At 40.8% G+C, this 24,429-nt stretch overlaps 1 protein-coding gene across 3 annotated transcripts in view; it reads right to left on the bottom strand.

Annotated features, from left to right (window-relative positions):
* Positions 1-8,373: 8,373 nt before the first annotated feature.
* LOC125464336 (TRAF-type zinc finger domain-containing protein 1-like) overlaps positions 8,374-24,429 on the bottom strand; it is a 32,869-nt gene continuing 16,813 nt past the window's right edge. For 2 of the 3 annotated variants that reach the window (XM_048556646.2, XM_048556647.2), the window contains exons 7-12: positions 20,610-20,677; positions 17,515-17,769; positions 16,645-16,771; positions 14,444-14,768; positions 11,344-11,419; positions 8,374-9,396 (exon numbers count right to left, since the gene is read on the bottom strand). In XM_048556646.2, the coding sequence (XP_048412603.1) occupies positions 9,346-9,396; positions 11,344-11,419; positions 14,444-14,768; positions 16,645-16,771; positions 17,515-17,769; positions 20,610-20,677 (902 nt within the window). In that variant the 3' untranslated portion in view covers positions 8,374-9,345. The remainder of the gene's footprint in view (positions 9,397-11,343; positions 11,420-14,443; positions 14,769-16,644; positions 16,772-17,514; positions 17,770-20,609; positions 20,678-24,429) is intronic. The other variant, XM_048556648.2, reaches the window with a different exon arrangement.

The raw sequence follows: 24,429 nt of genomic DNA, 5'->3' as shown, positions 1-24,429 counted from the left end.
CTTGATGTGGAAAGTCATCCTGGGGGTGAGGAAAATGGTGTGGGGGCAAGTGTAGCATTTCCTGCAGTTGCAGGGGAAGGTGCCAGGTGTGGTGGGGTTGGATGGGAATGTGGTTGCGGACAAGGGAGTCCCGGAGAGAGTGGCCTTTCTGGAAGGTAGACAAGAATGGGTAGGGAAAAATGTCTTTGGTGGTGGGGTCGGATTGTAGATGGCGGAAGTGTCAGAGGGTGTGTTGTACCCGGAGGTTGGTGGAGTGGTATGTGAGGATGAGGGGGATTCTCTTTTGGCAGTTATTGCAGGGACAGGGTGTGGAGAGATCAGTTACGGGAAATGCAGGAGACTCTGTCGAGGGCATTCGACTACTGCAAGTGGGGGCCGGGGGGAGTGAGGGGTGGGGAAGTTGCGGTCCTCGAAGAATGAGGACACCTGGGATGTACGGGAGTGGAATGCCTCACCCTGGGAGCAGATGCGGTGGAGGCGAAGGAATTGGGAATAGGGGATGGAATTTTTGCAGCAAGGTGGATGGGAGGAGGTGTATTCCAGGTAGCTGTGGGAGTCGGTGGGCTTGAAATGGATATCGGTTGCTCGGTGATTGCCTGAGATGGAGACCGAGGTCCAGGAAGAAGAGGGATGTGTTGGAGATGGTCCAGGTGAACTTGAGGTTGGGGTGGAAGGCATTGATGAAGTGGATGAACTGTTGGAGCTCCTCTTGGGAGCATGAGGCAGTGCAGATACAGACAATGCAACGGAGGAAGAGGTGGGGCTTAGGGCCCTTTTAGGTGCGGAAGAGGGACTGTTCCACGTAACCTACAAAGAGGCAGGCATAGCTGGGGCCCATGGCCCCTTTGTCTGTAGGAAGTGGGTGGAATCAAAAGAGAAGTTGTTGAGGGTGAGGACGAGGTCGGCTAGACGGGTGAGGGTGTCGGTGGAGTGGGACTGGTGCATCTACACCAGCCCTAAAACCCACCTCTTCCTCCGTTACATTGATGACTGTATTGACGCTGCCTCATGATCCCAACAGGAGTTTGAACAGTTCATCCACTTCACCAACACCTTCCAACCCAACCTCAGGTTCAGCTGGATCATCTCCAACACATCCCTCCCCTTCCTGGACCTCCGAGTCCATCTCAGGCAGCCACCTAGCAACTGATATCCAATTCAAGTCCACCAACTCCCACAGCTAATAAAGTGTGAAGCTGGATGAACACAGCAGGCCAAGCAGCATCTCAGGAACACAACTACCTGGAATATACCACCTTGCACCCATCCTCCTGCAAAAATTCTTTCCTCTATTCCCAATTCCTTCGCCTCCACCACATCTGCTCCCAGGATGAGGCATTCCACTCCCGCACATCCCAGGTGTCCTCGTTCTTCAAGGACCGCAACTTCCTCCCCCCCCCCCCCCCCCCACCAACCCCTTGCAGTCGTCAACAACGCCCTCGACCTTGTCTCTCGCATTTCCCGCAACACATCCCTCACACCCTGCCTCTGCAATAACCACTCAGAGAATCCCCCTCGTCCTCTCATACCACCCCACCAACCTCTGGATTCAACACAATCATCCTCCGATAGTTCCGCCATCTACAATCCGACCCCACCCTGGTCTGCCTTCCGGAGAGACCACTCTCTCCAGGACTCCCTTGTTGTCCGCTCCAAACCCACAACACCCAGCACTTTCCCCTGCAACCGCAGGGGAAAGTGCTACACTTGCCCCCACACCTTGAAGGGGGCATGAGGAGGCTTGGGGACTGCTTCGCAACAAACAACTGCACCTCCCAGTTGCAAACCATTTCAACTCCCCCTCGCATTCCTTAGACAACATGCCCATCCTGGGCCTCCTGCTGTGCCACCCAAAGGTTGCAGGAACTGTAACTCATTCTGCTTGGGAACCCTGCAGCCCAATGGCATCAATGTGGATTTCACCAGCTTCAAAAATCGCCCCCTCACCCACTGCATCCCAAAACCAGCCCAGCTCGTCCCCACCTCCCTAACCTGTTCTTCCTCTCACCATACCCTCCTCCCACCTCAAGCCACACTTGCATTCCCTACCTCCTAGCCTCATCCCACCCCCTGAACCTGTCCATCCTGCCTGGACTGACCTCTACTCACCTCTACAGGCTCCATCCCCGCCTCTCTAACTTGTCTGTCTCCTCTTCACCTTCAATCCGCCTCCCCCTCCTTTTCTGATGAAGGGTGTAGGCCCGAAATGTCAGCTTTTGTGCTCCTCAGATGCTGCTTGGCCTGCTGTGTTCATCCAGCTCCACACTGTTATCTCAGATTCTCCAGCATCTGCAGTTCCCATTTTCTGCAAATCTAAAGCTAAATTTCCCACCCAAGAGTGATCTGTTTGGCCCAAAATAAGTCACGTAGCATCAAATTAAAGGGTTATTATTTTCCACACACATGGCAAAAGGTGAACTCCCACTTTATATGGACACAAGTGGAGCTTGTTCTAAACTTAAGCACTTGATTAATTGACAACCTTGTATCATTCAGATTTAACCAAGGTGCATTTGACAACCACATTGGTGTGTTAATTGTGTGGCTAAAACCATTCAGACTGGCTGTTGCTGCAGGGTTTACCGTGTGGCTGGAAATTTGAACAGTTCTTGGTCAGTTTGTTTTAAATCTGAAATGCATGTTAAAAAGTGTTAATGTGTGTATTCAAAAAAAAATGGTCCTATGAAGTGGATAAGCCCTATTGTTAACCAGACTGTTAAAGATAGCATTAAATTGAAAGAAGTGTACAATGTAGCAAAAATTAGCAGTAAGCCAGAGGATTTGGAAAGTTTTAAAAATATGAAAAACACAGCAACTTGCAAGTAATATAAGTCCAGCAAAGGCTTCTTTAAAATATCTGAGAGAACAATGTGATCCAAATCTCCTTGGGGAACAAGGTTTGGCTAAATAATCACAGGATTAAATAAGTACTTTGCATCATTCTTCAAAATAAAATACACTAACAGCATTCCAAAAATATCAAATAAGGGACAACAGGAGAAGAAATAAATACATCAACTATTGGTACATGCTTGGATGCCTCATAGGATATTGAAAAGGAGGTAACTACATAATAGTGAATGCACTGGTAGTAATCTTCCAAGAATCCTAAAGATGCTGGAGAAGTGCCAGATGATCAGGAAAATTGCCAATGTAACAGTCATTTAATAAAAGGAAATTAAAAGAATTAACCAGGTCAGTTCATTAAGATTTGTTAGGAAAAGGTTAGTTATAAAGCATGTAGTCCAGCATTTATAGAAGATTTCACAAATTCTTCGTGAGTAACAAACAAGAGGGGGAGATAATATTGCTAATATATTCAGATCTTCAAAGGCATTTGCTAAATAGCCTAATACATGGTAACTCAAGATAAAATTTCATGTAATATTAGCATGCATAGAGGATTGCTAAGGATTACAATATCAAGTTGGATAGGGAGGTTATTTTCAGTATGGCGGTGTAACTAGAGTGCCACAAGGATTAATGCTGGGCCATAAGTTATTACCATTTTAATAATTATGAGGAAAGCAGATGTACTATTGCCAAGTTTGTGGATGATAAAAATAGGTGAGAAGTGGTGAGATTGACCAAAGATTCTGCAGAGGAACATATAATTCAGGAAGAATACTATGTAAACATATAAAGACTACCAACAGCTACAGCACAAATTTGGGAGTCCTCACGCGTAAATCTTAAATCTAGCGTACAAGTTCAGTAGGGAAGCAAAATAATTATCGGTCTTTATTTCAAAGGAAATGGAGGATAAAAATTGCATGGTATTGCTAATACTATGCCAGATACCAATCAGACCACAGCAGGAATAGTGTGTTCAGTTCTGGTCTCTATCTACAGATAGATAACCTTGCGTTAGAAACAGTCCAAAGGTTACCTTTTCAGCAAGGTTGAACAAGCAACTGTGGACCAGTTTAACTCCAATGGCCAGGAATCCTCTGGAAATAGTATTCAGGACAAAATTAAGTGAATGGAGGAAAAATAAGGTTAAATTAAAGAAAGCCAGCATGGATGCTTTAAAAAAAAGTTCCAATTATTGGATTTTTTTTAAAAATGAGGTTACAGGATTTATCAGGGAAATGCTTTTGATGCATACATTGATTCTGGAAGGTGTTTAATAATGTCAACTGACAGACTGGTAGCAGAATTAAGCTCATGCAATAAAAAGGGACTGTAACAACTTCGATGTGAAATTGACTGAGTGACAGCAAACAGAATAGTTGTTAATGGGCGTTTTCAGGCTGAAGGATAATGGAGTTCGCCAGGAGTAGTGTTGGGGACAATACTGAAGAGAGTACAACTCTAAAGAGGGAGTGTCTGAGCTAAAGACCCAATCCAGGTGCACATCTGAATAATTAAAGATGGCAGGACAGATTGAGACAGTACTTATTAAAGCATACACAATCCGAGGCTTCATTGAATACGACTATAAAGTATAAGACACTATTTTTGCATTTGAGGAAAGATCTAAAGACATTGGGTTGATTGAAATTTCCCCCTGGAACCAGTCAAGGTAGATTCTTGAAGATTGAACTGTTCCCCTTGAGGATGATGTTGACAGGAGACCAGACTGAAGTATTCAACATGACAGATGGGTCTGGATAGGGTAATTAGTAAAAGCCGAAAAGACACGGGGAAACATTTTCACTCAATGAGTGACTCGGGTCGAGATCACACTGGCCAAATGTAATGGAGACATGTTGAGGCATTCAAAAAGGTGATTAAGACGGTTATTAGAAAAAAGGAACTGCAGCTTTACGTCAGAGATAGCACTAGGCAAGATGCTCACTCAGACAGCTAGCACAAACAGTGGATCAAAAGGCCTCCTCTTGTACAGGGTCAATTACATAATTGTGTGAAATTAGCAAGGTCAGATATATAATGTGCAACCACAGGATTCACTCAAATCTCAAAACCAGTTTTAAACAGCTTTATTATGTATCGTAAGTCAGTACATTTACACGTTACAGATATCTAATTTTTTAAAATCATAAATATCTGATAAGATTTTGCTGATAAGTTAACTATGCTGGTGATAAAGAAATCACAATGGTATGAGACAGTACATTTCAATCATTTAAAAAAGATAGTCACCAAATTCAGTCCACAGTGAATGGGACGGTTACATACTGTATAATCAACATTAGTTTGGAGAACACAGCATACCAAACAAGTTCTAAAATAAGAAGCAATTTAAAAGAATTAATCTGGCTGGGAGGGGCAGTAATTGTGGTGAGAAACAAATTCAGATTAAGGGTCTCTAAAGTTTAGCCAGTTGGAGAATTGCTTTCAAAAAGTCCTAAGTTTGTGCGCAAAGCTAATAAAATTGCAGCATTCATATTGTTTTCATACCTCAACCATCTCTCTATCCAAGAATACAACGCATGGATTCTATTCTACTCTATTCAATACAATAACTACAATCATATGCACACATAGACACTAGATTTTTGTTTAGTCTCCCCAGCCATGTTTTACAATCTTAAAATATTCAGGAAATGATTAATATCACCATCTCAAGTAAATGCACCAAAGCTAAGGCGCCTCCTCTCAACACTCCCATTAATGCAGCATCAGATTAAGGAAAAAGCATCTATAATTAATTCAATGGATGAATTGCTCAGTGCTGCCAAGCTTATCATTCCAAGAACAGTCTATAGTTCTGCGCAAAGGATCTAAAATCAAGACTGAGAAAACAAAAAGGAACTTGAGGTAGAGGGAAAATAAAAAAAAAACCACAACATGTGATAGAGTAACAATCTTCTTCTTAGAAAGAGGTCTTCATAAAATGTTAGCAAGCTAGAATATACCATGATCTGCCCAAGATAAAAGCAGTGGTGGCCTCAAGCTGCTGAACACAGATGATATTTGGCATATTACTTCAGTTATATTTGTGCATCACTAATTGAATAGCAATGTCCTGGTGTTGCCTGGGTTTCAATTTGATACTTGATCCTGAACAAATCAGGCACACAGTCCAGCACATTATCTGTGATTTTCTCCCAACAGTCTGAAGGGATGTGTGCAATGGCCACTCATTCCCTTACCTTGAGGGACAAACTTTGAGTTTCCTGATGAATAGCTGATCAATGTCTTCAAAAAATTAAAACAAACATTAATTTACTGATGCCACTGACTTTATAGCCAAGCAGAATTTGTAGCAAGCAGTAGCTCTTTGAACTCATGAAAGTAGTAAGTCAAGTTTGAACAGGAGCAAATCAAGAGAGTCACCTCATACATTTTAAAACAAACAAGTTTACAATAAATTGTACAATATTTTAACATGCCCTGCAGCATTCCAGTTGGGGAATCAGTGGTAGAATGGATTTACATCTGACGCACGTTGAACAAAGAGGATTTCACATTCAAAACTGGAACTCATGTCTATTATGACAATTCCATAAATCTAAAGAGACAGCTCTTCAGGCAACAAATAAATACCAATAAAAATGTCAATCTGCCTCCTACATAGATCAACTGGTAAGATTATTACTGCCTAACAGAAGTTACTGCAAAAGGTCAGAAAAGAAGGTCAACCTTGTGTTTTCTATTAAATATTAGTGGTTAATGCAGAACAGATAGTGATTGCAGAACAGATACAAAACTCAAGATCAGCAAGTCATTTCTGTTTACTGCCATATATAGCCAAATTTCCTGCAATAGAATTTATCCTTCCAATTCGGCCATATTTTAACCTGCAGACGGGATAGGAGGTAACGGATTCCCGACAAGGTACTCCATGGTAGGGGTCACAAAGATGTAGACCAAAGTTGACTCATTCTGAAGTTCTTTCCAGGTGAGATCTCATTCCTATACATGCAACTTCTCTCTGCCCCAGACAACCAGCCTGAACTTCATTTTTCTCACACATCTCCCACTTCCATGCAAGCAACTATTTATTGTGCATTTTCACCACATTTCTTTAGAGTTCTTGAACTTCTTCTTACCTTCTTTCACTTATGTTTCTAAAATCCTTAACGGTGTATGAAGTACATTTAATAAATACAGTCACTATCAGCTTCTAAATGAGGCAAAATTGGACAGAGGGGAAATTACAAGTGGTTTTGCAATTAAGCATCTTAATCCTCCAATCTCTTCCAATAAGACTGTAGTTCTGAATGACAATTCTAGCTCACCCAGTGCTTTTCCAAATTAACCATGTATCATAAAAAATTACGTACATTTCCAATGAAGTGCTGCTACAATTTTTGTAGTTAAAAATAGTCTAGAGCAGCAGACGTGATTCCACACGACTGTCTTAAAAACATTACTTCGCCATAATTAGGATTGATCTGCAATGCCCAGAATGCAGATTTTAAAAAACTTTTACAACATGTAAAATTTCCTGAAAGACAAAATTACTTGTCCAATTCTGCACTGACCACAACAGTTAATGCACCTTCCATGATGTAATTTAAGCAAAACAGGAAAAATGAATACACAAGAGACAGCTAACAGAAGTAGGAGACACAGGCAGAGAGAGGGGGAGAGGGAGAGACAGAGAGAGAGACAGAGAGAGAGACAGAGAGAGAGACAGGGAGAGAGACAGGGAGAGAGACAGGGAGAGAGACAGGGAGAGAGACAGGGAGAGAGAGAGGGAGAGAGAGAGGGAGAGAGACAGGGAGAGAGACAGGGAGAGAGAGAGGGAGAGAGAGAGGGAGAGAGAGAGGGAGAGAGAGAGGGAGAGAGAGAGGGAGAGACAGAGGGAGAGAGAGAGGGAGAGAGAGAGGGAGAGACAGAGGGAGAGAGAGAGGGAGAGAGAGAGGGAGAGAGAGAGGGAGAGAGAGAGGGAGAGAGAGAGGGAGAGAGAGAGGGAGAGAGAGAGGGAGAGAGAGAGGGAGAGAGAGAGGGAGAGAGAGAGGGAGAGAGAGAGGGAGAGAGACAGAGGGAGAGAGACAGAGGGAGAGAGACAGAGGGAGAGAGACAGAGGGAGAGAGACAGAGGGAGAGAGACAGAGGGAGAGAGACAGAGGGAGAGACAGAGGGAGAGACAGAGGGAGAGACAGAGGGAGAGACAGAGGGAGAGACAGAGGGAGAGACAGAGGGAGAGACAGAGGGAGAGACAGAGGGAGAGACAGAGGGAGAGACAGAGGGAGAGACAGAGGGAGAGACAGAGGGAGAGACAGAGGGAGAGACAGAGGGAGAGAGAGAGGGAGAGAGAGAGGGAGAGACAGAGGGAGAGACAGAGGGAGAGAGAGGGAGAGACAGAGGGAGAGAGAGGGAGAGACAGAGGGAGAGAGAGGGAGAGACAGAGGGAGAGAGAGGGAGAGACAGAGGGAGAGAGAGGGAGAGACAGAGGGAGAGAGAGGGAGAGACAGAGGGAGAGACAGAGGGAGAGACAGAGGGAGAGAGAGAGGGAGAGAGAGAGGGAGAGACAGAGGGAGAGAGAGGGAGAGACAGAGGGAGAGAGAGGGAGAGACAGAGGGAGAGAGAGGGAGAGACAGAGGGAGAGAGAGGGAGAGACAGAGGGAGAGAGAGGGAGAGACAGAGGGAGAGACAGAGGGAGAGACAGAGGGAGAGACAGAGGGAGAGACAGAGGGAGAGACAGAGGGAGAGACAGAGAGACAGAGGGAAAGACAGAGAGAGAGGGAGAGAGAGAAATGGAACATGATACTAGCAAAGGTCAAATTAGTTCCTGTAAGAGAGCAACAAGAGAAAGAAATTGACAAAAACAACAGTGAAGTGCAAGGTAAATATCATCACTATCAGCATTAAAAAGTGTTACACTCTTACTTAAAACGGCAAGCTATAAAAACAAAAAAAAAAGAGCCATGGAAGAAATTTCAGACTGTAACCTACACCCCACCTTTAAGTGGGATGGATAGGCACTACTCTCCATTTGGGACGCATTAAGTCTTTGGAACTTATTAGTAGTTCTTGTCTATTGTGAGATCCTTTGCATTGATCACACAAGGTAAAATCATATCCTCGGGATACCTGCTCAAGATTGCAAATTCCAATGCAGGTCCCACCAAAATGGAATGAGTATCAACATGAACTGTTTTTCCCCCACTCAAACTATCAATCAGCTGTATAGTCAAATGTCTCCATGTTATCACTAAGATGAAGTGCACAAAATATCTAGATTAAAATTTCTGTTGCCTTTTAAGTTACTTATGCAGTGCAGAAATCTATAAAAGTGAGCTCCTGTTAAGTATATTTTTTAAACCCCACAATGAAAACAGAATTGAGAGGAAATAAAAACACTACCACTTAAACCACACTCAAATATTTCTTTTGCATAGAAAATAAAAAAGGAAGTCCTGAGTTTTAGCACTAGATACAATTTAGGAGTTGGACACCATGGTCACAAGTGTAGTTTAGTTCCATTTCATCACTCCTCTTCTTTCTCATCATTTTCTGGTCTTGTTTTTGGTACATTCTGCTGAAATTAAAAAATAACAAAATTGTTTCTAACAATCACATGGGTTCTTTGCAGTAGAAAAAAACAAACTTTCTCCCTACAACCATAACACCACTTTCCAGAAGTATGCTATACCACAGTTCTACCAACCAAAAGTTCCATCACCATCTCAGCAGTGTTTCACACTTGAGCTTACAAGCGAATCAGCAAGCTCCTCACTACACATACTCAACATGGATCTGTCAAAAGACAGAGTGACCAAAACAACTATGCCCTAAATTGGTGGCTTCAACAGGAATGTAACAGTCAGTAGCTGCATACAGAGCTTGTATATCCTTACTTGCTGTATGATTTCTGGGACACTTGTTACTTTTTCTCATCTGGAGCTACAAGAGAATGAATTAGACAACTGTTCTGTGGTCTCAAGAGATAATGGAGAATCATTTCATTTTAGGGAGCATCACCTATTTGGCTAGGCACCAGACTTTGAAAAGAAAATTTTTCTAAGTTTAAAATATGTAGGTTGGCAACAATTTTCAGGGAATCACAAGCAGTAATCAAGAAACACAGTGACAAAGGATTAATTATCCCAATTCTCAAAAAAAGTACTTGGCCACTTTTGGTACACAGTTGTCTGACAATTATCTAGAAAATATATGTCTTCACATTAATGAATGTGGAGAATCAAGGTTCCAGTCCCAGATGATCATTACTCTTTTTTTTAAGAAAAGACTGTTGCTTCGACACAGCCACTGCTTTACAGGTCATTAGACTTAATTCAGATCAGATCCCAAGAGCTTGGGCTGGCCTGATTAAGAGTATTTCCCAGGAATAACATAAAAGAGGTTTACATCTGTGGACAACAGGGGGATTAGAGATGACCAAGTAAACAACTAATCTCATAGTCTTACAACGTAGTGTTCAGAATGTGAGGTCCTGCAAATGATCACACTTCAAATTGTCTATTTAATTTCAAGATATAATGGAGTTAAGATATCTCCAGTGCATGGACACTTCAAACAGATCAGTCCTCAAAAGCCTGAGACAGAGCAAAGAGAGGCAGCAGGTCTCAAAATTGTTCACCATGGAGAAAGCTCTTGAATTTAAAACATAACCATGTAAATGAGACTGTAAGTTGTGCCAGCTTTGATTAGAGGGAAGAGATCGTCAGGGAATTGAGTCAGTCCGGGGAGAAGTTAAGGAGGGGAAGGAGAGGAAAAAAGGAGGCAAGTTAGCAGGAGCAGAGAATAGCTTTAGACTGGATTCCAGAGAACGAAGTATCCACCTGAGGGACTGAGTTAAAAAGTATAATTGGGCATTTTGGCCATTTTAAAAGTAGATGGCATAATTTTTTAGAAAAAAAGAACACAAATTGCTTATCAAAATAATGTGGAATCAAGGTTTCTTTTAGTTCTGTTACAGTAAAAACAAAAAGTCTCAAAACTTGAAACCATGGCATGTGATCCTTATAATCGATCATTGGAGGTTTGAATTATTTGTCATTATTTCTATGGAGATTACAACGCTCCCTGAAGTCTGACTATTTCCCAACATATAATGCTGCAAGTCACATATCCAAAGTACCACCAGTGTCTAGGGAATGACACTCCAAGCTAGACAACTTTAGGAGAGAAACAAAACATACTGGTGTTTAGATAATACTGAAATCTTCTGGGTAAAGCCCTGATCAGCTTCTAGAAAGTTGATACACATTAGTCCATCTGGAATACTGAGCCTTGTCTTACAAACAAGAATCAACATGTAGTTAATACCGAAGCAGGAATATCAACAGTGGTTGGGAACATTTGGGGGTTGAGGGGAAAACAAGAATATCTCCATAGCAGGAAATAAGAGAAACTGCATTCAACAGGAAATGTATAGGAGAATTTTTTTTAAAATGACCATCTTTCTTGAAATCAAACATCATATTTCCCAAGCCCCTGCTCAAATTTGATCTTAAAAGTTCACCTTTATTCCTGGAATTCTGCTCCTTGAGATTGGAGGAACTGTGCTCCTGGAAACCCTGGATCCTTCTGTTCTCAGACTGAAAAGTAAAACACAAGACTTAAAGCCAGCAAAAATAAGAACAATCCGCCCTACTAAACACAGGTCATGTGTAATACAGATCATCCAGCTAAAGAATCAGAACACTGATCTTTGCTTGGAAATCTCACCAAAAGCAAAGATCCAAGACTGACAGAGCAGGACATATGCCAAACTGAAAAGATCTGGCGAAAAAAAAAGTAATGAATCAAGAAGTCATGGTTAGATAGAGAAAGCTTGAGTTTCTAGTGTTTGTAGTTTGTAGAGAAAACAGGTCTGTTGAACTAGATTTCAAAAAATCTCCATTCAAAACCCTTGGAAAAAAACTTGATTTACAATCCATGTTTCTTCATCTAAGTCATTACAGTGCAAAGTATCCAAATTCAATGATGATTCAGAGAAAGTGAAAATATCAGCTATGGAAAAGGTATAAAGAGATGGGATGTCGACAGGTTAATGTGTAGGCAATGAGACAGACTACAAAGCAATATTAATAAAGTGCTGGAGATACTCTGCATCCGTGGAAAGAAAAGCAGAATGAAATGTCATGTTACTCACTTTGGTATACATAATTTTTGTTTTTAAAGGGATCGAAACTTCAGTGAGGTCCAGTGGAATTGGGTCTCCTTCAGAAAGGAATCTTGCACCAACAGTAGGCATTTGGGAAAGCAATGATTTGCACCAAGCCTGAGTATTGTACTACTACATTTCAGATGTGCAATTACAGATAACAAGGCTTTGGTAGGACTGAGCCTCCATGCCTCCATGCTTTCTCCTGCATCAAACTTTCTCCCTATCCATACAATAATTATGATTCTACAGGACCAATAATTCAGTTTCATGCCAAACTTGGGCAGAAAGAGGCAGCAAGCTATTTTACCATGGAAGGCATTATTTCTTCATTTGATGTTCACTAAATACAGTCAGGATAACCATAAAGAACCAGCACTAGAAATAACCTCTCCCAATGGTATGGATGAATGGTATACTCATCTTAAAAAGAGAGACACAGCAAACAGATTCACTAGATTGATTTAGGACTGGAAGAGTAGTCGGAGGTGAGACTAAGTAGAATCCCTGCAGTTTAGCAAAAGGAGAAATAAGTCTTATTGAAAGAAAGAGCATGACAGAACCTGACCATAATGCTGAGGCACTTTCTCCTGACTGATCAGACCACAGTCTCAGGATAAGGGATTGATCATTTAATACTGGAAATAAAAGATCTCCTCATTTCAATCAGTAGACCATAAATCTTTGGAATTCTCCAGAGGAGACTGCAGACACTCCATTGTTAAAAATCTCACGGATTTTTACAATTTTAAGGAATCCAAGATCTGGTAGAAAAGAAGAATTAAGGTCAAAGATCAACGATGATCTCAGGAAATGGTGGAGCAGGCTCAACAAGCCGTACGGCCTACTCCTTCTCCTGGTTCTTACTTCCACTCAGGAATGACAAACAAAGTGCCTGATCCCAAGTTGTCCCAGTCTTGCCACCATTTTCTCTATTAATGACTATTTTAATCCAGAGCTCTGGAGGCACAAGTGTTTAATACATTCAAGCAACACAATCTTTACACTTTTCCACAAGAGGAGTCTTTTGGGCTATTCAGCACCAAGCTGAATTTCCCCAGACAGGCAGAATGCTGAAAATTTGACAAGAAAGTTGAAATCTGTAAAACAATTTATTCTCATGCTTGAACTTAAGGCATTGGTCTGACATAGATATTGGGAACAGGTGCTTTAGCTACATTGTCAGAAACTCCTACATCTATTTATGCTGGAGGACTGAATTCCCAGTTTACAATAAATATAATTACCATTGGGGACACTGTTGCTTCTTTTAAAATGGATGCAGTTGAGACAGAAACAACTTCATAGCTGTTCAAGACAGGAGCAAATACAAAGGTCACATGATTCTCAAGTCAGAAGTCTGCACTTTTTTTAAAAAGTAAAAAGGGAATTGCTCTCTTTCTCCTGCATCAAACTTTCTCCCTATCCATACAATAATTATGATTCTACAGGACCAATAATTCAGTTTCATGCCAAACTTGGGCAGAAAGAGGCAGCAAGCTATTTTACCATGGAAGGCATTATTTCTTCATTTGATGTTCACTAAATACAGTCAGGATAACCATAAAGAACCAGCACTAGAAATAACCTCTCCCAAACTCCAAATGCTTCTCCGGTTTCACAAACTTTGCACTCGTTGTTCAGTGATATAACATTGGAAAAGAAACGGAAACAGATAGTTCTTTTTCATGGAAAATTCTTACATGAAGTGGTGAGCAACTGAGCTACTCAGACCGCAACAGGAGAAATACATCGTGTAGGGTATCATGTCAAATCAGTGTATGCACTAGAACAGTACAAAAGCAAATGAAACAGAAGAGTCACCAAATAATGTCAAAACTTAGTATAAAACAGAACCACAATCCAAAGGGATAAGCAAACCAGCATCTGAACAGTTTGAATGAGGTGGCGACACAGGACAGGAGGGATGCCAAAACAAAATGCAGCTTTGAACACTTCGAACAAGAGGGCATACATCCCCCTCTACTTTTCAACCCTGCTCTCCAGAAGGTGTTGACCAGTGGAGCATAACTTATTGGATGCTCTGCATATAAAGTCTATCACATCCAAGTTTCTATTGAGATCAAAGTCCAAACTGAGTCTTGCCAATTAATAATAAGCTGGATGGCACTATAACAGAGCCCAATACAGTCCTCACCTGAACACCATATGCATTTTCAGAGGGAGGGGTCACTGGTCAGGGATTAGAAGCAAGAATCCTGGCTTTCTTGGTCCATATCAACTCCATAAAATGGGAAATGCTTTTAGGGCAGTCAACCATCATGGAAAAGCCCATTTTTCCATCATCCCTACAACCAGTTTCTAGAAGTCAAAATGCCAAGAAGAAAAATCTATTTGCATCCCACAGGTGAGTAGACTTGGTTTTTAAAATGGATGATATTTAAAATGATCTAGATGCTTGTTTACTTGGCCCTATTGTTGAACACACTTTCACCTGGATCTAGCAGTGGGTGCATGAGGAAAGTTGGATTTGTAGCCTTCTGGGAATACATCTCCAATAGGACGAACTGAGCCCACAGATGATTCCAGGGGTTTCCGAGCCCGCCGCCTCAATTCAGAGGTTTCTCTGTTGGGAAGCTTTACACTTCTGGTATTTAGGGTGCTGGCCTCCGTATCTTGACTTGCTAGAGGTTTCTGGGCACCAATCCCCTGTCTGAACGTCGCTGGAGCTCCTGCTGGCTTTGTTCTAACTGCAGGTCGAATCGCTGGTCTTGCCTGGACATCATCCAGATGAGAAAAATAATTTGGCCTGACATCTCCTGCATTCAGAACATAAATCATGAAAAACATGGAAAGTATCAATTTACAAAGAACATTTTTGTTTCAGAACTCCGTAAGCACAAACACAATGTGCTCCAAGTAATTTACATAAACACAACATGGAAACCATCCACTCTGCCATAATCAGTTTTAAGTTAATCACAGGATCAGTGTTACTAGCCAAGTCAGCATCTATTGCCCTTGTCCACCTGCCCTCAAAACGGTAGTATTGATGAGCCATCTTTAACTTCTGCAGTCTATATGCTGAAGGTACATCAACTGTTCTGTAAGGAAAGTAGTTTCAGGATTTTGACCCAGTGGCAACAAAAGAACTGCAATTAATTTCAAGTCAGGAAATTGCAGCTTGAAGGGGAACATGCAGCTGGAAGCATTTCCAGACATCTGTTGCCTTTATCCTTTGGAGGGGGCTGAGGTCACAGGTTTGGAAGATGTGGTTAAAGAGCTTTGGCCACTCATTGCACAGCATTTTGTACGATACAGTGGTAGATGGGTACCATTCATGCACATTCTTTTGCCTTGAATCATGTCAAGCTGCAAGTGTTGTTGGAGCTGTACTCATCTAGAAAAGTAGCACATATTCCATCATACTCAAGTTGTATCTTGTAGATGAAAAAGGTTTCTGAGAGTCAAGGAGGGAGTTGTGCATCACAAAATGCCCAGCTTCTTGTATCGGTCTTGTAGTCACAGTATTAATCTAGCTGGTCCAGTTCAGTTCCTGGTCAAATGATAATCCTACAAGTAGGATTCAGTACTGGTAAAACCACTGAATGTCACAATTATGGCTCTCTACAACTGAAGATGATCTTTGCCTTGCACTTCTGCTATAAAAGTTACTAGCCACCTATCACATAAGACTGCATATCAACGTGGACTGCTTCAGTATTTTTTGAATCAGGAATAGTGCTCCTAATCTTCTGATGTGAAGACAGACCCAGAGGCAGGCAGTTGGAAATGAATGTAGTGAGGAACTCTGACACAAATCACCTTGTATGCTAGGCATGACTCCAGTGCGTGAGTATCTCCTCCTCTCCCACCCCACCCATTAGCTTTGGGTTTGTAAGAACATCTTGATGCCAGAGTCTGTAAAATGCTGCCTCAATGTTAAAGGCAAACACTCTCACCCCAACACCAGAATATAGTTCTTTTGTCCATGCTTGGGCTAAGTATCATGAAGTCTGTGCTGAATGGTCCTGGCAGAACCCAAATGAAGCACAGGAGATAGTGGTTATTGAGCAAGTGTTGTCTTATACAACTACCAATGATCCGGCTCCATTACCTAGATGGTAGATTGACAGGGCAGTAGTGGGCAGTGTTGAATTTGCCCAGATTTTTGTAGACAGCATCCACGATCAATTTTCCCCACACATTGTTGAGTAGATATCAGTAGCTATTCTTCAGAAAAGGTTTATTCACCCATACATTTAAAATAGGCACCAAGCTCAAGTTAGCTCATACAAAAACCAAAACTAAAATTTCATAGATGCCTCAATTATTCAGTAGCTGTGAATTGGTTGGTTTGGTAATTCTCTACTGAAATAAAATGGCTTTTACATTTAACTGATATCAGCTCTGACAGAAGGACAGACATGATTACATTACTGTCTGAGCTGGGAAACAAGCAAGGAGTGTAAAAAGTTGTACCTGCCTGGCATTGGATTATATTGTAAAGTTCAGAGAAGTTAGAGCACTGTAGGATTGGGAGGGCTGAACAATCAGTCCACTAACTCCCAACATGAAGGTTCTTGTTTAAAGAAGGACTATTTTCATGTTTCTGCCTAGGCAGCAAATGACTAACATTTGCACATTCTCTCCCTCACGCCATGTGAAAAACATACTGGCACCTTTTCCATTTACCTTGGCGTCTCTGTCGCTGAGTGGGCACTTGTGGAGGTTCTCTTGTCTCAGTATTGGTGACTAAGAAAGGCTGATTGATTTCTTGGTCAGGTGGTCTTGCTGTTGGTGGTCGCAAATCACACTGATCCTGGTAACAGAGGGGAGTAAAAAAGTTACTGGCAATATGTTCATGTATAATCAAAGGCAGACAGCACTTTCTCAGAAAGTCAAGTTTTGGTTTATTCATGCTTATATTCCAGATTTTAAGTTAGGCTGATTACGGGTTTAAAATAAAACTGCTAGTTCTAAAAAAAAGTGTGCCTTCAATATGGGTTCATTCACACCATCCAAAACCCCGACCACAGATTTAAGCAGTATAGAATGTTGTACCAGAGCCGCTAGCTGAAGAAGAGATACTAACTTGGATTTATGTTGCTGCCAGTGACAGAACCTATTCAAGGTTGAAGTGGTCTGGCTGGTAGCATAAGTTTATGAAATAAGAACTTGAGCACTTCTGACAAGGAGGGAGAGTACTTGCGATCTCTCAATACTGCCACAGTCAAAGATACAAATGCCATACCAGGAAAAAAACCCAGGAGGATATGATTCAATCCCCCATCTGATTCTATCACATTCACTTGTATGATAGAACATATACTTGAGATACATTACAAAATGGTTTCAAATTAGATGGCAAAACCATGCAACCTATTAAACAGATGAATTAGAACCTTGCACACTACTGGCTAGAATATTAAAAACATGGTGCGCGTGGAAACAAGATTCTTCTCACAAAAGGTACATGCTTCTGGCGAATGAAGCTCAAATACTCAGTCAATATTAATTAGCTGTAGTGCAGGGCAAGAAGTTTTGGTGAAATAATTTTTTTACCTGATGATGATATAGCATATCTTCCTCTAATGCGATACCACAGAACTCACACGGAATCATGACGTCTCCATCACTGGAACCCACAAATGGGCTAAATGATGGCAGTGTGTAGTCTTCTGAAAATAATTCAGGATTCGCACGCTGACGATGAGAAAAAATATCATTTGTCCTGGGAACGGAGACCCTTTGTAGTGGTGGTATAAGTGTGGTACTTTTACTGAATGATGCAAAGGCACTTACTGGGTTACAGCCAGTCTGTTTAAAACAAAAATGATACATCAACTGCTTCACTAAAAAAAAAGGAAACAAAAAAATCAAGTGTCAATGTATAAGTTTATCAAATCAGACTTCATTTGCTCACAACTGTAACTGATTTTGTTTTAAAGTAGTTGTTCCTATCCAAATCGCCTGCAGAATGACTAAAGTGCTTACACGATCCTGTGTGAAATTCATTGTCTTTCCATCTCAAGCAATACACACCTAACGTGAATTTTTCTGTAAATTTATTCACTCGTGGGTTGTGGGCATGTCTAGCGAGGCCAGTATTTATTGCCCATCCCTAACTGCCCAGAAGGCAGTTAACAAACCACATTGCTGTGGCTCCGAAGTCATATGTAGGGCAGAAATTGCAAAGATGACAGATTTCCTTCCCTAAAAGGACTTAGACAACCAGAAGGGTTTTTCAGCAATCGACAGTTGTTTTATGGTTATCATTAGACTGCTAATTCCAGATTCTTCAGTGAATTCAAATTCCATTATCTGCCATGGCGGGATTCAAAGCCATGTCCCAGTAATGTGGGCCAAGTTTCTCGATTAATAATCTAACGATAATATCACTAAGTCATTGACTTCCAGTCTTCAAGTCTGACCTTGCTGGCAATCCTTAATCTATATTATTACACAAACAACTTGTACTGATATAGCATCTTTAATATTGCAAAATGGCTCAAAACGCATTGTTTGATTATGCAAAGTAATACAGTCAGCAAGCCAAAGAAGAATTTAGGAGGGTGACAAAGTTTTTAATTTTAAGCAACATTAAATGAAAAAGGAGTTGGAGGGGTAATGCAATTGTGAAGCCTTGGCAAATTGAGACAAGCCTGACAGTGATGTAGTAAAGATTGGAGAAAGCACAAGAGATCAGATAGAGGTAGGGAGGATTGTTGTATGGTAGTTTTAGGACAGAAAATATTAGTTGAAACGAGGTAAGAACAGGGGGAAGAGATTTAAACATGATCACAACAAAGCGTAAATTAGAAGCACTAGGAGACCACGAGGTTAGTTTTGGCCTGAGAGTAAGTGCACAGCATTTCTTGCAGTCAAGGATTAAGGAAACAAAGTTTCCAGGTGAAGAAGAGTGAAAGTTTGGCCAGCAAGGCATTGTAGTGTGGAGATAAAGCCATGCACGAGGGTCTTCTCTGCCAGTAGGAAGGTGGATGATTTAACATAAAATCAAACAAAGCGTTATCTGTGGAGAGGTCACATCTTAGATTTGAAGAGAGCGCAAATACTGTTACAAGTGTACTTTAACTTGAGATAATAACCAGGGAGAAGGATGGAATCAGTGTCATGGGGCAGTTTTGCAATGAGGGTTAAAGCCGGTGATTTCAAATTTTCCCAATGTTTACCTAAAGCAAATTTACAGCCTACCCAAGATTAGCCATTCGACACACTATGACAAAGATGCAAAGGGGTTAAAGCATGTGATGAAAGGGGAAAGCAAGATGTCATCTGTGACAGTTGCTACAGAACAACACACAGATAAAACGGAGGGACCAAGTATTGTTCCACAAGGGATCTTCCTGACTTCTGAAGGCTTCCCTCAAGAAATACAACACATGTCAATGCAGGACACTCCCTCATTCACAGGAATGAACTTGGAACAATCTCCAGTGTGAAGGGGCACAATTCTTTGAGAGTATTCTTTGGCAGGAGAAAGAAATGCCAACCATCTCAAGGACCAAATCTACTTCCTTAAAACACCTGCCAATTCTCTGCAGTCAAAGATACAGCTCTGGATTGGGGTCATCAGCCATACAAGGACAGAAAATTCTGCGACACTGGTCATGGATTTCAGGTGGACAAAATTTATTAGAGTGACTGCTAATGATTCTTCTGTTCTCCACTTATCTAGTTCCCCCTTAAATACATGTAGGCGACTTGCTTCAATTGTTTCATGCTCTGTGACCTTTCACATTTTTACCCCTCTTCAGGTAAAGCAGCATCTTCTACATTTTTTTGAATTTATGAATAGAGTTATATTTGTATTCATAATTGCTCATTTTCAATCCCATACAGGCAACGTTTGCCAAGCTGCCCTACCTGAAAATTCCCAAGCACGAGACAGATCTACACAGTTACTTCCATGCTCAAATCCATGCACATAACTGAACGGGTCACATATGAAAAGAAATCAGATTGGGGGCGTTGGTTACAGGTGTCAATATTTTTTTCCCTTTGTTCTATGCTATCACAATCAAGGTCATAGCAACATTACATACTTAACTAAGTGGTGTAAAATAAAGAACATGGAGAGGATGGAAGAGAGACGGAAGTCAGTCATGGTATTCTCCTTGCATTGATCAAGCAGTTATAAAATAACTGAACTAAATAGGACAAACTTGAGTTGAACCTTGTTCAATGAAACTCACCAAAACTACCTCACTTTCAAGGAATAACGCGGTGTGAAGCTGGATGACCACAGCAGCCAAGCAGCAGAGGAGCAGGAAAGCTTGAGGTTTCGGGTCGGGACCCTTCTCACTTTCAAGTAACATTCTTCTCAAATAACGGAATAAACATGTCTCCCCATTGCTCACTACTTGACCTTGGTGGTCAACTGATAAACGTTATAGGTAGTTGCCTTCATAGACTGCTATTAAAAAGTCTACATTCTATACAAAATGAAGGAAAAATGCCATGCTAGCAATCAAGTAAGATAGGATAAAACATACTGATGAACAACATTTTTAGCATTAACTTTTCATTAGTTTTGATAATCATCACTGGAGAAAATACCAGAAATACTTGAAATTAGATTTACTACAGGTTCATAGTATCGTTCCTGATTGTGAGAATGGACACTGATAAAAACAAACCTGGTGAATAATTAATTCCTCTTCGGGGAACAGTTCTTCACAGAACTCACAAGGTAACATTGTGACATCTAAAAGAGGGGGAAAAAAAGTGTTCAATTAGCAAACACAAAACTTAAAATTACTCTCAAGGAGACTGATGAAACATGACCATAACTCATCTATTCCTATTTAATTCAGATTTAAATTCAGAATGACAGATGTAAACCACAGTATGACTATAAATTACAACTGCTCATTAACTTTGAGGCAAAATATGTTAAACTTTAGATTTTCCCCTCAGCCAAATAACAAGATTGACAAATATCACATCTATCATGAGACATTGAGAATAAAAAGTACTCAGCTTAACTTAAACTAGAAAACAAATTTGCAGAGTGTATTATAAGCATCAAAATAATCATGTTAATGGAGGCATCCAACTCAACACCCTCTGAAATCAAAGTTGGCAAATCAGAATTCAAGGCCTGTCTGTGCCAGATGGTGTACACAAAATGCCACGCTAGCATGCCACCAAAAACATTTCTAATAAGGCCAAGTCTGAATCCAAAGTTAATCAATTTCCACTGTTTGGTCATCCAACATTAAGAATGTTTCATGCATGTATCCAACACAGAACAACGCAATTCAACCCAAAGATTACCATTACTAAAACTGGCGCAAACCTTTTTTTCTTGAGACTACCGGTCACAATAATAAGTATTGCACAGTGGTTCCATCTTCTACAGCAAACGGATAATTGAAGACCATAATGATATTTAAGCACAAAGCTCTCCCAAAAGAGAGGCTTATGAAAGGTGTGCTCATCCATGTTCATGAGGAAGGCTGGATACATGAAAACAATTGCAAAGTAATATAGAATTTGGGACTGGGGATTATGCAAAGAAAAAGCATATTCATCAACATATTCAAATCCCATCTTCTCGTTATTTAATTCTTGATGCAAAATTAACCAATACCATATGGCATTATTCACATCTTACAAGTACTAGTTAGCCCTTGTTGTGTGCATAAATAAACTTCTGAAGGATCTTATCCCAAATATGTTCAACTGGATATTGTAAAGCAAAAAAAAAAAACACAAAACATGGACAGCAAATATGGTATTGACCAACCTCCAGAACACAAGAAACATACAGGCCACTTGCAATCAGGACTATTCCCCCAAGTTATCATCAAGCAAACAAACATTTCTAATAAGGCCAAGTGCATCTGGAATTAAAATGGTCAGATCTGCTTGGTAAATGTAGTAAAAATGACCCCAAAGTTTAATAGGAGTTCAAATTCTTAAAAACACTGGGAAACTGAGGACACTCAGTCAATTCCCAAAATCTGTGGCACATCTTAGTTTGGAATAGGAAGTTTGGAAACCCGAAAGGCACTATAGAGTAGAGGTGAATCCTTGAGATGAAAGAAAATAGAACAAGCAGGGTGTCATTGAGATTTTCAGGTTTAAATAAGATTTGCTAAATATAGCACAAGTTGATTTCACTTGCTTGGCAGTTAACTATCAACCAACTTAAAAGGGTGCATTCACCATGACGATGCCTCCATCAATAGCATTTCATTTCCCAGCCATTCAGCACTTTCCTCTCAGTGTAGATCTTGGTTTTCCCTCCAATTGCATAATGTCCTGATGAGTGCATGGAGAAGCTTGAACAAAATGCCTTTTTTCAGCAATGACCCATCATTAACAGGCAATCCCTTACTGGTTCAAATAGCGTGGCCTAATCAGAGAGTATGTTCAGTGTGTACTGATGACATGAGCAACACCTTCCAGTGTCATTCAAATTAGTTTGAGAAACTCTCTTCCTAATAGGCTGACCTCAAACCCCGATTACTAGTCGACTTCCAATCTGAACATCAAGTCCCACATTATCTGTAATCAGTGGAAAAATTCTGTATGCATATTTACAACTTAATTTGAAGGTGAAACGGAGTTGTGTTAATCCTTCTTTGTTTAATTAAGAGCACAAAACAAAATATGCAATTTACCTACTCTCTAGTGGATAAAACCAAATGGGAGAGACAGCTGGCATTAACTCAAATCCAGATTAGGTCGAGTATCTCATTTGATTAAGAGTCATAAGATGACAGATAAAATTATCTATACACAGTGTTGCATCTTTGTAATGGCATATGGCAAAAAGAACATGAAGCAAAAAGTAGCAAATCTGGAAAGTTAAAGATTTGAAAGTATCATGAGCCAGAAACTCGAATGGGACTTACTAGTGACCAAAAAAAAATCAACAGGACTTACCATGTAAACAGTGACTTCAAAGAAAAGGCAGAAGCTAGGGTTTTCGTGACAAGTAATTGACTTCCTGACTCTAAAGCCAGTCCACCATCTACAACGCACACGTTAGGAATGTGATAGAACACTCCTCACCTGACTTGATGGACGCAGCTCCAACAACACAAGAAACTTGACACTATCCAGGAGAAAGACTGGCACCACATCCACAAGCATCTGCTTCAACACTAACATTCAGAAGCAGCACTGTGTACCACCCACAAGAGGCACTGCCAGAAATTCAAAAACCTTAAAAGAGCACCTTCCAAACACATGACCAATTCCATCTAGAAGGGTAAAAGCAGCAGGTATGCGGGAACACCACCTGCAAGTTCTACCCCTAGCCACTCACCATCCTGACTGACTTTGAAACATGATCTGTTGCTGGGTCAAAATCCTGGAATTCCCTCCCTAAGGGCACTACTTTGACTGTAGCAGTTCAAGGCAGTAATTCAGCACCCTCAAGGGTAACAAGGAATGGACAATAAATGTTGGTTAGCCAGTGACACCCAGATCCCAAGAGTGACTAAAGAAAGTATTGCTGTAATAATTTCAATGAGAACTGCTGCAGTTACTATGGTATATACTTTGTCAGATGAAATGTACATAGTTTGCCATGTCAAACTAAACCTTCGAGAATGATTTAGTGTTGGTGGTTTCTAATTTACTACATTGAGCGCTTTTTGGGACCAACACAAGTTCCCATTATCTCTATTGAATTCCTGCTAGCTTCCCTGTGAAATCTATAAAGTGGAATTTCAAGGTTTTCCCCAGTGACTCAATCCACGGTTGAATTCTGTAGCAACCCATCTGGCCACACAACTAGAATTACCCATGAATGAATGCCCACTGCAACACTCAAAATACTTGAGGGCAAAGGGCGAATTTGGCTTTTGAAATTGACCAAATTGCCAAGGAAAATTTGATTATAGGGACAACCAATCAGGAGAAAGTCACGTCTGCAGCTGGAGCTAGGATCTGAGAGCACATCAGCACCAACTGTGGTAGAGAACCTTTGGAGATGGACGGAGGGGGTAGGGAGAAGGGATTGCAAAGTGGGCAGGGGGAAAAAAACTGCCAAGACAGGAACAGTTTTAAACCTTTCAAAAAGTAGTGCATACCTAAACGTTAATCTTGAATTAAGCACTGTCAATTGGATAATCGAATACTGAACAGTTTTGGATCATAAAGATTAATATTTATGTTGAGCTATCATATCTTAAAGCATGTCATACTGGAAATGACCAAGTGCAGACTCTACATTGGGGAGAATTAATCCAGCACGCAATTGTTTAGCTGTGACCTCGCCAGTTTACAGAACACATTATGGTAACTTTGTGCGTTACTATGTCAGTTTTTTTAAAATATATATTTGTTACTCACATATGCCAATTATCTTGTGCCACTTGAAATAGTGCAGTGCTTCAAAGTAATGCTTTCGCACATTGCGGTTTTTAGTTAAGTACAGCAGTGACAATTGAATATATTCGTAAATTCTAATTTTGCAACTGTGCATGTCCAAATGTCAGA

This window comes from Stegostoma tigrinum, chromosome 26 (assembly GCF_030684315.1).
Source record: "Stegostoma tigrinum isolate sSteTig4 chromosome 26, sSteTig4.hap1, whole genome shotgun sequence".
Classification (NCBI taxonomy): Eukaryota; Metazoa; Chordata; class Chondrichthyes; order Orectolobiformes; family Stegostomatidae; genus Stegostoma; species Stegostoma tigrinum.
This window is presented reverse-complemented; position numbering and strand designations above follow the sequence as displayed.